General features: G+C 44.1%; 1 protein-coding gene and 1 long non-coding RNA gene across 42 annotated transcripts in view; one reads left to right on the top strand and one right to left on the bottom strand.

Annotated features, from left to right (window-relative positions):
- Positions 1–776: 776 nt before the first annotated feature.
- LOC126918785 (uncharacterized) lies at positions 777–6,721 on the bottom strand. The gene is made up of 3 exons (XR_007711435.1): positions 6,616–6,721; positions 930–983; positions 777–871 (listed from the first exon to the last, which is right to left on the bottom strand). It is a non-coding gene; the product is annotated as an uncharacterized LOC126918785 (long non-coding RNA).
- Positions 6,722–6,848: 127 nt separating this feature from the next.
- Positions 6,849–15,090, top strand: part of LOC126918722 (twitchin) — a 77,793-nt gene continuing 69,551 nt past the window's right edge. For 24 of the 41 annotated variants that reach the window (XM_050726973.1, XM_050726971.1, XM_050726965.1 and 21 more), the window contains exons 1-4: positions 6,849–7,238; positions 11,819–12,340; positions 12,627–12,648; positions 14,821–14,983. In XM_050726973.1, the coding sequence (XP_050582930.1) occupies positions 12,028–12,340; positions 12,627–12,648; positions 14,821–14,983 (498 nt within the window). In that variant the 5' untranslated portion in view covers positions 6,849–7,238; positions 11,819–12,027. The remainder of the gene's footprint in view (positions 7,239–11,818; positions 12,341–12,626; positions 12,649–14,820; positions 14,984–15,090) is intronic. The other 17 variants (XM_050726990.1, XM_050726978.1, XM_050726975.1 and 14 more) reach the window with 2 other exon arrangements.

Raw genomic sequence — 15,090 nt, 5'->3', positions numbered from 1 at the left:
CACAGAAATCGCATTTTCTTCGTCGCGCCACGACCAAAAATACCGGTGTTCGTGCAGCCATGGGTGAAAAGGAGAGGGAACTACAGGGGCGGCATTGGCGCGACGGAGACAGAAGGAAGAACCGCGACATATCGTCGCGATGCTGCGCGAGAGAAGGGATGAGGTTTTCGTTATTTCGAGATTATCGGGGATTGCCTGCTTTTTGGAATCGTGCCGATCGTCTCGTCCACTCCCGATATCGAGACGGCTTCTTCATCTTACTGTACCTTACCAATAAGTCGCAGTCATTGATGCGAATCGTTCAATATTTAAGCGGCATCCGATAATAAGAAAGCTCGAGGCAACAAATATTATACGATGTAACCTCGACTAATATGGTTATAATTATTTTTATTATCGTTGCCTACCGATACACCTTAATTTCGACGCTAAATAGTAGGAAATCGAAATGAAACAATTAACTAGTACGATATTAAAATTAAGGGTTATTTACACGAAATTAAATTCAGTCAAGGAAAGATGAGTTTTAATAACGCGGAAGTAACGCGGAAAGTCGATAAAAATATATCGGACTAAATTATATTCGAAAACAATTTTAAGTATGCATTGTCTTGCGAACCTGTTATACGATAGAATTGTCAAATTGTGTAAAGCATCGGTAAATAGTACGTGTCTGGGATATTAAATAACCGCGTGGGAGTTTAGTAGTCTAAGAATAGAGGGGCAAGAAATGCAGAATCGTAGAGTTTTGGTCCCCGGGTTTATCATTTTTACATATGTACGTAAGGATGAATTTCGGGAACTCGATTTCGGCTGATTCCAGGTTGAAAGAGAAAGAGTTTATTTATCGAAGCCGACTGAAGGCTTGCAGCTGAAACAAATGACGGGATCGATAAAAATTTCAAATTCGCTCCATCGTGATTTCTCACCTCCTCGACTTTTCAGCATTCTTCTTCGTATCTCATCTTTTTTTTCGTTTTGCCCTGTAAATAATTTACGCGATTACGTCTTTCTACGTCAGCGAGAACTGTTTGGCAATTTTCTCCGCGAAATATTTCGCGAGTTTTTCCCATAGTAAAAATCGCAATTCGAAATATCCGACGGTCAATTTCAGACTGCAGACTATTTACGTAGACTCAAGTTTTTACGAACACGGCTGAAGAAACGATATCTAAACAGAGATTTCCTTCTCCTACTAAATATTATATTAATATTAACGGTATTATTTGTATATTTTTGCACGACCACTATGTACATTCCGCATACTGTTTGATTTGCAAATTTGCCTTAAACGTATGTATAAACGTTCGCTGTCTAGTCAAGACGTTTCGAAATGTTCTCTGCGACTACCGATCCGTTGTTAATTATATCATCGCTTTTCACCGCGTTATTCGAAGATGCAATTTTTCCCAAAATAGATATCAGCTCGATAAATAGACGTTCCGATACATACGACGAGCATTTTGTCGACACTTTTGTACTCTAGCTATCTATCTACGTAGCTATACCGTGAAAATTTGTAAACACTAAGTGGATCCGTGTGCCATAAACTTGGGCGCCATGTGCTTAATTATTATGAATCGGAATGAAACGAACGTCCAATACTATAACACACATATACACACACGTGTTTCTTACAAATTTATAGATTAAAATCCAAACAATGTTAACGAGATTTCTATGTTCGTACTGGAAATTGTTGATCAAGACTGTCTCGCGTGATTTAACCAAAATTTTACAAGTTACCATTTTACATTACCATTACGTTATATCTAAAGGACGATTTCGTCGACGAATCCTTCCGTATGTATGTGCGAGGTGGTTTGAACAATGTCAGAAATTTAGCGATTAGTATAGCGTATAAAGTGTGTAATTAATAATAAATATAGCGTCAACGTAGCGTCATAGTAATAAAAATAGCGTCAAAATGGTCAGTTACCATTACTAAATAAATATTCTAATGTTATTGATAAATACGTTTGCGTAACAATAACAAGTTTGGTAATGAATGAAATTCATAATTATCAGGTCGTCCGAAAAGTGTCTTTCGTTTTATAAGGAAATAACGCAAATAAGTTTTTGTTCTATCAAAATAAAGACCACAACGTTCGACAGTTTAGGTTTCATTTTTGTATAAAGATGCGTCGTTGTAAAAGACGTGTCTGTAAAAGAAAGACACTTTTCGGACAACCAAATACAAGATAGGACTTTGGTAGCATCTTACATATTAAATATCGTCTAGGAAATATTCTACTTAGATACTTCGTATATTTTCTCACATTATATCGTATTCTGTGAATTTTTGCAGATTCTCAAATTCGAGAGGCGCGGTAAAGTCGACGATCCGGCAATCAAAGAAATTTTCTAAATCACCAGTTATCGTCATTGACCGCTCTATTCGCGTACACATTGCGCAAACTTGCCAATTTACCGACGCTGTTACTCGCTAAATTACCACGTAAGAGGCATCCGATCGGCCAGATTGGAAAGTAAGCTCGTTTGGAGAAGAAAGTGTTGCTGCTGTAAAAGGAATTCGCGAGCGTAAGGTGGATGGAAAGGGGATCGTTCGCGATACGTAGTCGTACGCATAATAGGGGCCGGTATCTTGTCCTGTCCTCGCACTCATAACATCTATTTCCAGAACAGACCAACGACTAAGTTTAGATTCGCTGTTCCATATACTCGAGCCATTCGCCCACTCGGGTCCACTCGCTCCCAAGAAAATCTGATAAACGAACAAATAAGTGATACGTGGCTACTCCGGATCTTGTCGCGTCTCCCCTTTCTAAATCTGCTTCTCTTTTTATCATCGTTATCGTCAAAATATACGTGCACATGTATAACGAGTAACGTTCTAGTACCTACGTACCTATACCATTTCATCCATTTCCATCATTCACCAGTGCAACGATAACAAACGCATCGTGGTGGCACTGTAAAAACATCGAGGGGAAATAAACGTGGTTCTGCGCGCGAATCGCTCGCGATATTGTATTTAGGTCGGTCGAGAGACCGTAGTCTGTATTTGCTCGAGATAAATACCGCTATTGCTGCTTATCGAAAAGGAAATCTTGTAACCAAGTAATTCATTTTCAATTCATTCATCGTGAATTCTTGGTCGTTGCGTTATCGTCGTTGCAGTTCGCAAAGGGTCAAAGAGACAGTACCATCCGACAGAAACAAGGCTTCCAAGAGCACAGAGTGGAAATTGAGTAATCTAACGAAAGAGTCGCGGATTACCTTTGTTTTTCTTCTTTTTTTTCTTGTTCGTATTCCGAGCTAAAAGTAAAGCATACTAAAAATATTTCGAGCATAACGCGCGAGAAATTTTAGCGGCATGGTTCGTTCGTTCGTTCGTTACCGAACGAATGACGTTAAGCGACTCTTTCTTGGTTATATGTAAAACTTGGAATGCCGTGTGACGCGTCGACAGAGAACGGAAGCGTCACGGGTGTTCTATCTTGCGTAATGTTAAAAACCACGAAACGCACAACTCGGTTCGAGTGGCGAAAATAACGTAACGTATTCCACAATTGGGAATTTAAGGCAGCTGGTTGTGCATGATTTGCCGGGTATTTTTAGCCAGGCAACGCAAAGGGCAGGTCCGAAGATGTAACGGCGCTCCAGACTTGCGAGAAAGGTACGTCACAGGCGCAAAAACGTACGTCGTCAGGCGCGCGTTCTCCGCGCGATACGTGGCTGCGTCGATTCATCGGAATTAGCAGAAGTACGCGATGCAGTTTCGAAAGCCGAGTACTATTAGCGTAGAATAAACCACGCGAGGCTTCTTGCTCATCCTGTTGAAACATTCTCTGGCATTTTTCTTCTTCCACTCTGGTGTTTTCGTTTCCGCGAAAACGCAAAATTTACGCAGCGCCGCCGATTTGCTTATTTTCCCGCAAAGAACCGCTCTCATACTTGCTCGTAAATCACCCAGCAACATCCGATTCGACCGTATCGACGACCTCTCGTCTATCATTCCGGGTCGAATTTTCACGGTCGCTTTCGTTGTAACCTGCGCGAAACGATTCTCTCGATGTTAACTCCACCGCAATCCGCCAATTCCTATATTTCCATGTTATTCCCATTTTAGGAAGTAAACAGCACTCGTCGAATACCGTGGAACTCGCATCGAAATCGTAAAAACGAATTCCATGAATTGTCGTCTTCCGCCTAAATCATACAAATTTACGAGGTTCAAAGGAATCGGAATATTTATAGCGCTCTGATAAATTATCTTTTCTTTTTTGCAAAGCACAGACGTTATTCTTCTATCGTAATTTATTTAACTAATTTTTCTAACGTGTCTATTCTATTTCCTCGAGATTGTTTCGTTTATGCAACTCTGGTATATCGTTTCGGTGTTTGATTCTCGATCGGTTCATTTCCAAAGAATAGAACGATAGATCTTTGTCTACTTCTGACAGAACAGTTTGCATAGGTAACGCGAAGTAATTTCGAGAAGAATAAAAAGCACGAGTCCTTCTCTCAACGATAAATCTAAAGATTTCTATAACAAAGGCATAAGGCAAACAGATGCTCGTCGTAAATCAAATTTACTTGATTTCGCTTTGGCGCGTAGATGTTGTGCAGCAAACTGTGATATAAAACTCCTGTAATTCAACTCTCGTGACATAATGTATCGCAGAGTATTTACGAGTACACGCATTTAAGAGACATTTTATTTGTTTAATTTGCATAGTACGTACGGTCGTAATCGATTTACGGCTCCGAACGAAGGAAAATGTTGGCTAATCGTAACGGTTGGGCTGTCATAATCTCGAGGTAGATCGACCAGTTCTCGAACAAGTTGGTGGATATCCGCGACGTGAAACGATGGAAGCGCGAGTGTTCAGGTCGTTAGGTATAGATTCTAATACGCAAAGATAGATTGGGCGGTGAGGGGTGATCGTGTATATTTAGAAAAGTGCTTGGCTTGCCAGAACCGAGAGAGACTCGTATCTCGACACCGCGTGCGAGATTTCTCCTTCGAGCTCTTCCTCTTTATCTCTCTTGCGATATCTTGTTTGTTAACCACACGCGAGAACGTATTGTAACGTTTCTCCGTGCGAATAAAAAATCTTTCGTTTCCATTACGCGTCTTCTCATTTCCACTCTCTCGCCAATTCCTCGTCGATCCTCTGTCGACCATCGGGTCGTTTCACTTTGCCACTGGCGAACTCTCGTTTCTAGGAAAACGTCGTTCCCTTCGAGGATCCACGAGTTTCCTCGCGTACGTTTCGATGGAAACTTTCGTTTCCGAATGTTAATTAGCTTTCCATGGAAAATGGTTAATACGCGAAAGGTAAAGATCGACGTAAGAGAAAAAGGTATATGGCGAGTGTTAGCAGAAGTGGCTGGCGAGGTAGCTCGGCGAGAAGAGAGCGCGTGGAAATATAAACTGTATTAGTCAGACGAGAATCGGAGGAAATTCGAGCAGATATCGTGTATCGATCGCTGTGTACTCGATCGAAATTTTGAAAGCTGGCCAAAAATGTCTCATAGAAGTTGGAATACTCCGCAGAGTAAAGCGCGCTCGCGGATTTACCGACTTGTGAATCAAACGCTGTTATCCGTGAAATTATATCAACGATGAGGACGTTTGCGAAATAAAAAATAAAAAAAAAGGTCGATTAGTCGTCGAAAGTACCGATGCGGCCGGAAAACTTATTTTCGTCGAGGACTGTGGCCAAGACCCACTTCTCCTTCTTCGTACGATGTTCTATTTCCTACCAATGCTGATATCTTTCCACCTTTGTCCGGGAATACGATTTTATGGTGAATGCTTTTCGGCATCGATACGGTATCGGACAGCGCGCCATCCATATCTATCGACTTTGAATCGTTGAAACGTAGATGCTTAATTTGGTGCTGTCTATAAACGAACGTACTGTTAAATATGCTCTTCTTGATTCATCGGTCCCGATGAGATACATTCTTTGATTATATTTAAGGGTAAGAATAATCGTTAAACCGCTACACGTAGTCTAATTTCGACTCGAGGACGTCGACGTAAAATTCTTGCACGCTGATTTCTCCGACGTTCCGTCATCCGGCTAATTTGGTTGCAGCAGCAATTAACCTGCTATAAGGTCATTTATCTTCTTTTTTTATCCCACTCGTATCCTCCGCATACGCGTGCCGCGTTTTTCCGCGGTGAAACAAAGAAACCTGAGAAGGAAGAGTCGAGCCACGTTCGGACCATTTCCCTTTCCAACCGAAGCTGCTTTAAACCGTCGAACCGCCAATCTTTCGAGTTTCCAGTATTCGTAAAATCGCTTTCGTTCGTAGATTCGTAGATTAGTCCGGATTCGAATAACCTTGGTCGATCGATGCGAAACTTGACGTTGGTTCGTTCGAGTCATCGCAAGAAGAAGAAACGGTCGTAAAACGCGAAGGTAAAACGAAGAGCGCGTCCGCTGTTATTTTCGCACGGTAGTGTCAACTTCATTGGTTGCGAATACCTCGATCCCCCACTAATTACAAGGTTTCAAGTTCAATAGCAGGGTAAGTGCCAAGAAAAAAGGGTGGATGGTGAAAAGCATGGATATGGTAGAGGGAGGGCTGGATGTTGGTAGAGGAAACTGGGCGGAGGTTGGCGAAAGGGGTGTGTACCTTGTGGGTGATGTGGATCCTGCGTGTCAGGTAGTCGGCGATCGCGCAGGACTCGGCTGGCCTCAGTGTCAGGAGCGAGCCTCGAAATTCGACGGCGTAGGCGTTCTTAGGGTGGGGAGATCGGGCAGGAGCGGTTATCGTGGAAGTTGCGCCGACGCAGAGACGCTGGACCCGACGTCGAGGTGTCACGGCGATATTTCGTGTGGTTAGTTGGCGCGCGGGGCCCCGGTGACTGGGACGGCCAAGACAGGCGCTCCGTATCAAAGAAGAGACAAGAGACAGGGCCAAACGAACAGGATACGTTATAAACGGAGCGACGACCACACAGTGACGACGACCACGACAAAGACGATCGAATATCAAAGAAATTTCTCTCTTTTTTTCCCCACTCGTTTCTTTTTCTCTCTCTCTCTCTTTTTTCTACGTTCGTACGCGTAATTTCACTTCGACTTCCGAGAATCAAAGTGCGCGATCGACGAGCCGCGAGCTCGACCCACTCGAGCCACAGATCCACGTTAAATCCCGCCAAGGTGCCTGCAATCGAGGATTTCTAACGTCGGCACGGCCATCCACGGACCGTATTTACTCGTCTAACTATTTGGATATTTCACCGCTCGCTTCAAGTAAGTTTTCCCGTTTCACAGACTGGATCCTTGATCGTGAGAGGGTATACGAGCGAGCATACGAATGTGCGAAAATGGACGAAGTACACAGTGCGCCCTTTCCTCCTTCGCCATCGCGTTAAACATCCCCTTTTCGTTCTTCCTTTATCGTCTTCCCCAATTCCCTTCCAACGTATACCCTGTTCCACCTTCGTCTATGGTGACTCGTGGGTGCTTTTGGTGCTTCAGTGCTTCAAAGTGTTACGTTTCGTTGGCGACCGCACCACCAAGTGCTGTACTCGTTCGTATTCCCTTGGAGATCGTTGGATCAGGACGCCAGTGCGTAAGCTATTCTTTCAGCTGGACGTTTCTTCGATTCTTGTGCGCGTTACGTGCAATCTTGCTCAACCGTAATCGAGATTCGAAGATTTCCGTGGAAATCCGAGAAACGTAATGCGCGAGTGGTATCGATTATGCGACGATCTTAAACGGCGATAGATTCGAACGGCGAAAAATTCCGCTCGCCAAAGATAGAATCTTGGAATCGATGATGATCGATACGGCGACCTTGACACGCGTGTCGCTCCGAGAAGAAGAAGACGAGGCGCCGTGGGCCCAGAAGCGGACCGTTGCGAATAACGATGCATCGAAAGAGATTTCGATGGTTCGTGGTCGAAACGGTGGTCTAGCGGCTTGCTGACTAATTGCCACGAGTCTGTTCGCGTCCGACCACCGAAAACTATTCGTAGACTACTATCTAGGTATCTAGGCTCGAAGTCTACTTATTTTTAGAAGGGCGTAACGCGAGGAGCAACGGTTCGTCGTCTCGTTCGACGTTCCAACCATCTATCCAACTATATTTTTCTCACTTTGTCGGCTTTTCTCTCGCACCTTTTTCAAATTCGTTTAATCGTCGTTGCCAATCTATCCGCCACTTTTGCCTTCTTTCGTCTCTTCCTTTTCTCTTTCAAGATCTTCTCCTTTTTATCTCGCTAGAACAACACGTTGCTACCATCGACGATAATAGCGAAAACCAATAGACGAATGATAAAAAGAAACAAGTAGAATATTTGCACACACGCGAATATAAACATACAAGTAATATAATATGTATATATGTATATGCGCGAATATAAACACACAAAGTACGCGATCGATGAGAAAATCTGCTAAAGTATCCGAAGAATGTAAAGAAGAGATCGGTTTAAAAGTATGTTAGAAATACGAATGGACGTTTGTCGATTTGTCAAAAATTCATGGCCGATCGCGTACGCCCGACGCGCTTGATAATTCCACGATATTTATAAACTTCATGGTCAGCCAACCTGAAAATTACACCTGTTGATGGTCAGGCTTGGTTGAAATTAGCACGGATGACTAATTCATTGTTTTGGTCTTCGCTGGTCATAGTCGAATATCGATATATCATTTACTCTTTCAGCCTCGTCGTATCTTTCACGGATAATTTAAAAATTGTACAGTAGCGCCTTCCGATATGCTCGTTCCATACGATTAGCGCTATAAATACTCTCTGTAGCCTCCTAAATCTTCGTGGCTCGTGTTTCTACGTACGCGAGAGAAGAAAAGAATTTCGCGACCAGCAACATTTCCACGATGTACGATTTCTCTTGCTATAGATTTGACTCAGTCCACGGAAATAGACGTTGCGACAAGAGCGATGCAGGGAAAATAGTAGCGTAGACGGAAGAAGAGAGCGACGAAACGCATGCCTCGACCAATAATTTTAACTTCTAGGTCGAATTTAGTGCACTTGCCGAGCTTACCGTGGTATTAGCCCCACGATGATCTAATACTCTTTCCGTGCTTGTAATTCGAAACGTGAATCATTTCCTCGTGATGAATTTTCCTACTCCCTCGCTTTCGGTTCCTCTTCAATTTACATATCGATCGGAATCCAATAATATTTTAAGCACAGTTTCTCGGCTATTTTCAAAAACGAACTGGGATTACGATAGTTTTCTTTTTAACGATATACCGCGTCAGATATTTCTTCGAATATAAATTTGACGCTTTTTTCCCCATTTTTACGACACCGTGTTTCGGACATTTGGAAACGCAAACGAAAATTACGTGGAAGGGGTATTTTTTTCTCTGGAATAAAGTGGCGAATGGCGTTGGTGAAATTTTGAACAAAGATTACAGCGAATAGAGATATTTTTCTGTGGCGCGTAACACCGTTAACACCGCAGACGTTAGGCGCGTGCAAGAAAAATTACATCGGCTAATTTTTTCTCTCGGCTAACGCGGCGACATCGTTCGATATTTCTGTCTCGCCATTGCTAAACGATGTTTCATTCATTCCATGCTTTTTATAACCGGCTCTACATTGTGCCACTTGTTATTAGGCCAGTCTGTCATCGAATATATTACATCGCGAGGAGACAATAAAATTATGCCAAGTCTTAGCGAACGAAACTATTGAGACATCGCGTTACTCGCTAAACACCTGTTCGTCCATCGATCGTCGCGCTCCTCCACAACCAAAATCTCGCAGCTCGTCTCGTGAAAAAGCTCGCCCAACATCGATCGAACGCGATTGCCTCGAAAATAACGTCGAATACCGATCAAGGTTCGTTCGTTCTCTTCCATTCATAAAAATCCGTGTACCTATTTTTGAAACGGCCAACCACGACCTTCGATCTAAGCGACTGCCAAACGTCCTGTCGAATCGACGCGCGATCGTTAACTCGGTTGATCGATTATTACGAACCGTTTTGATCGAAAAATATAGACAGTTTTCTATGCACAGACTCGTGGAATATTTGAGACGAGGAGTTTCGTCCGAGTTGCTGGGAAGACCTTAGAAATCGCTGTACGCGCGACGTTCGCGTTCGAACGTCCCTTTCGATCTTCGGTCATTCCCTTCTTCACTTGGCACGCGTAGAACTCTCCTGTCAAAAGTGTATCTCGAACAAAGAGCAAGGAACTTGCCGTTTGGAAAGGTCGGGCTCGGATCTCAATTTCGTAGAACGAAAATCGGGGTCGTTAACCCAGATCGTTTTTCTTTATTAATCGAACGCTGGGAAAATCTTTTTCAACCGCTTACTTTTTTTTATTTTTCCCTCCTGTTTTTATCTCTCCTTTCCTTTTCCCGGTTTTCTCGAGTACTGGCTGCAAACAGAACGTTACAAGTAGAGACACCTCCGCGTATCTTCCACTCTTTCGATTCAATTTGATTTTAATCCAAGATGATTTTGAAGAAACTAACGTGCCAAGTTACGTTTCATCGAATTAAACGGCCAAACGGTAGTACAGTGTTAGCGAAGATGAAAACGAAGCGGAGGAAAGGAGCAGAATGAGAACGAGCGTTACGAAGCCGAGCAATCTCAGGAATGTCTCGAGGCTCGTTGCCAAGTCTTACCGTGACGTTGTAACATTTGGTGCATTCGTTCCGATTTGCATTTCTTTCCTCGGATTTTTACGCTACTTGTCGCGTCCCATCTCTTGTACTTACAACGGTGTTACAGGAAGTATTTACGCGTATCCTTATCCTGGGAACGAAGCCTTCTCCGCGTACCAAAGCTCACGAGGTTTCGTCTATTCGCACCTAATTAACGAGAAGCTACGATAAATACAACGACGTGCCAATACTTGTTGCAGCCACTGTAAACGCTTCGTATCGTGACGAAATTACTTTGTACTTTGAAGTTACATTAGTTAGGTCGGAACGTTACATCCGCGTCGATTAAATACGAAGGAATCGATGATTTTGCGAATCGTAAATTCTTTTTTCGCCGTCGTCGTCGTGGAGGAAATTTTCTATGGCACGAGATGCAGATTTTTCGGAAGGCGTTTAGATAAAGATTTTTTGATTCGCCAGACGAGTCGTAAATCAAACGCGTGCATTTTCGCTATTAGATGCCAAACATAATAACCGATTACCGAGATAACTGGTTCACCTATTTTCGAGCCAAGAGTCGCATTAATAATAGAGGTGTTGCGTCATTGTTCGGCCTTGGACGTGTTGGAAAATCCTGAAAACCCGCGTTTGGAGTCGCGGATTCCACGAAAATACCGATTGCTTCCCAACGTTGTTTCCCATTGGTGTCTGATTTTATCGTTCGCCGGAATTCCGCCGCCGGCTCCTACGCTACGCTTCGAATATTTCCGAAAGCCTGAAATCCTGCAAAGTAGGGCACGAAAATGTCCGAGAATGTACAAGTTGGAAGAAACGCGTAAATTTCAAACGGAAGTTACAAACGACGAAAGATATCGGCGGTGGTAGGACATTTTTCGAATTACATAAAATCTATTTTGAATTCCTCAGTAGCGATATATCTTTTCTTGAATTTGGATGTAACGCGCGAAATATAATAATTTGGCTCGCATTACCCGTGACTGTGAGATCAAAAGCTGTTCTTGTATCTCGAGCCGTCCAAGTTAATCTATCGCTCGACTTAATGGTCGCTAATCTTTGCTTTACGAAACGTCTATTTAGCAACGACTATCAACCCTTTCAACACCGAATTCCCTTATTCCGTTAAGCAACAGTTTTCCCAACCGAAGTATCTTTCCACGATACCGGATACGAAAATCGTTTATCGCTAAATTCTGATTGAGACGATCTTTCGGATCGACAGATTTGACGAGGATCGTCATCAGCGTGGGAAGGAGGCTAACGGTTGGATGGTGCCGCGGGTCGGCGCCGTTTAAACCGACTGGAAGCGGATAGACGAGATTTATCGGCAAGCAAAGAACCGAGCGAGTCCTCGATTTCTAAGACGAGAGGGTGGCGCGCCACCCGAGAAATTCGCGGTAAAGGGAGGAGGGGCGAAGGCGACCCAACACCATGGGGGTCGCCGACGATTTCGCGCCGAGCTTCACCCAGAAGCCGCAACTAAGGCAGGAGGACGATGGGAACCGGCTGATCTTCGAGTGTCAGCTGATCAGCGCGCCTAAACCCGAGATATCGTGGTATCGAGGCGAGACGGAACTCAGCGCAGATGCGAGGACCAATTTCAGGATGCAGAGCATCGGAACGAACAAGTTCCTGGTCGTTCTGGAGCTCGACGACGTTATAGAGACCGATGCTGGCCTGTACAAGGTCAAGGCCAAGAACAAGATGGGCGAGGTCGCGGCCTCGATCAACCTGAATTTCAGCCGTGAGTACCTGCCTCTCGTTGCCACTTTTTTCTTTTTCTTTTCCTCCCTATCGTAAATTGCGTCACGTTGCGCAACGCGTTACACGCTACTTCGACGTTCGCTACTCGAAAGATTGTTCTTTTAATAGATACGTTCTTGACCCCTTCGTTTTCGGTCTCGGACTGTCCGTGTCCTTATAACCGAAATACCGTTCTCCTTTTATTACGTTTCACGTGTACCTAACGCTTCCTCTCTTCGTTTCCATTCAATTCGAAAGATTCGAAATAAAGTTTCGTTATTTTCCAGCTGTCGACGAGCCTAGAGAGAAGTAAGTTCGACGATCGATTGATTTTCGAAATGCTGAACGTTTGTCGCTTCTCCAGGCTCTGTCTTTTATTTTTTCTTTCCCTTTTTCATTTTTATTTCGCTGTTCTAACGCTTCTTGTGTTTCTCTTTCCTATGCGTTTCACGTACCATACGCTTCGCTTACTACGCTTTCTGTTTCTTTTTTATGGTTTTAGCGGCGGAAGATCTCAGCAGAGAGGGGTGAGTGATCTGCTTGCTTTCAACGAATACCAGCGAATGCTTGCGAGTGATTATAACCTACATTTAACATTATAACCCACCGTTTGTCGGAATCGTGGTTTGTATCGGATAAAAGGAACTAACCAAACACGGGATAAAAGATATCGGGCAAGATAGGAAGCAACTGCAACGAAACGAGCGGTTTCGTCGACAATGTTTAGGTGCACATCAAATGCGGCTAACTAATAATAATCGTCGCGGAATGCTCGCTATTTCTGGACGCGTTCACGTGCGCTCACGCGCTCGTCCGATAAGAGAAACCGACAGCTACGGCTGTTCTAGCTGGCCGATCGCTCAGTTTTCTTCTTCTGCCCACGCATACGAGTCTGACTGGTCGACGTGGAAATAGAATCGAGATCCTCTCCTCTATTTTCATTCTCGGTCTTTTAACCGACGACATTTGTTCGCCGACCGTCTGTCTATCTTCGATGCGTTGCCTGAACATCTCTTTTTTTTTTTATTACAAAGTATCCATGTACGCGCTCGTGGCAGCTTCGAAATATTTACGACCCTTGCCACGTCGAATTGTTTCAACCGATGCTTCCTCGCCGATACGATGATTCGGTTCCGAGAGATCGACAAGTAGTCGAAGTCGAGGAACGAAGAGGCGGTCGATCGAAACGTGTCTTTCCACGTTCTAAACCGCGTTTGTACGATGATCCGCTGTATCGTACGTGTCGATATTTATCCGTAAGCGCGTTGACATCGCTCGGGGAAATATTTTTGCACGATTATTTTTCGCTCGGCGAACGTTCTAAGGCAGGTAGAAATTGGGTCGAAAGTTGCTTCTTCGGGAACGTGACGAGGCGCTTGGCGAGATGTTATATTTTCGGAGCCGTTCAACAGACGTGATTCCCGTGAATTTCTAAAAGTAACGCCAGCCTTTGACGCCCGTACCTTTCTAAATCCTTCTGCGATTCGAAAATCTACGTTTTCCCGAGTGGTCCCGCCGCGAAATTCTTCCCTCCGATTTGCAACGAGAACGAATCACGATCCGCGAGACGAATCGGCTAATTGACCGTAGCGTGGAAGCCGCAGGAAACAGCTGCAGCCTACTTCTTTGCTAAAGTTAGTTTCGACGTTCCTCCCTTCTGCTACCGTTCTTTCCTATCGCGCCATCTTATTGGTTTTACACTTTGGAACGATCGCTTCGCCTCGTTATTCTTTTTATTTTCGTCAAATGCCGCGGCAGTAACGGCAAATTGATTCGAGCTCCGCTCCACCACGTCATAGTAGCGAACTACCGACCATGCTTATTATACTTTGGCCGTTTTACGCGCTAGAACGAGTACGAGGGCGCGCAATAGGATGGAAACGACGCAATATTTCAGCAGGAAATTCCGATTCAAATGCAGCTTGAATGAAAGGGGTTCGTTGATCTCGCGTTTTACACCAGCTTCTGGTAGACGAAGCGTCTCTCGAACGAGCCATTACGGGGCTCTGTTCCTGCTGGCTAACAACGGCGCCATAGTACGATACCTCTGACTCGTATATGCAACGTCTAAACAAAACAAAAGATATCGCCGTGGCATCGGTGCTGCCAGATTACGTTTCACTTTATGGCAAATTTAACGAACGTCTACGACTTCTCTGTTTCGTGAACGTTTCGAGAAATAAGCTCGAATCTCGTGGCCAATCTTCTTACGTATAACATAGAACGCGTTGATACAACATTAGCGATTAGTATTTTTGCTCGTGAAAGTATCGTGTTGCATAGGTAGGAGAATTTTGGCTCGTCCGACCAAATACCGACCTGTTCTACTGATAATCAGGCGGCGCTTACTAACACCGCAACACGTTTATTCACCTAACAAAGATGACAAGAGTGGAAATTACACTTGCGTTTGCAGTCTGATATTTCACCAACGAAAGTAACGCTTTTACGTCCACTTTAAATTTTCATCCGCTCTTGTAGACAAATCGATGGAATCGCGCCAACTTTTGCGAAGAAGCCTGCTATCAGACAAGAAGACGACGGTAAACGATTACTTTTCGAATGTCGCATCACGGCTGATCCCACGCCAAAAGTAACGTGGTTTCACGATGGAAGTTTGGTTAAAGATTCACCGAGGCACAAGGTTAGTCGCCGGCTCCTTTCGTACATCGCTAACTTTGTTACAAGATCGACGTATGAGAAATTATTAGTTTCGCTCCACTAGCGATACGCTCCGACGATCGTTGACGC

Source organism: Bombus affinis, chromosome 7, assembly GCF_024516045.1.
Source record: "Bombus affinis isolate iyBomAffi1 chromosome 7, iyBomAffi1.2, whole genome shotgun sequence".
NCBI lineage: Eukaryota > Metazoa > Arthropoda > Insecta > Hymenoptera > Apidae > Bombus > Bombus affinis.
Note: the sequence above shows the minus strand (reverse complement) of the source record. Positions and strands in the feature narration are given on the sequence as shown.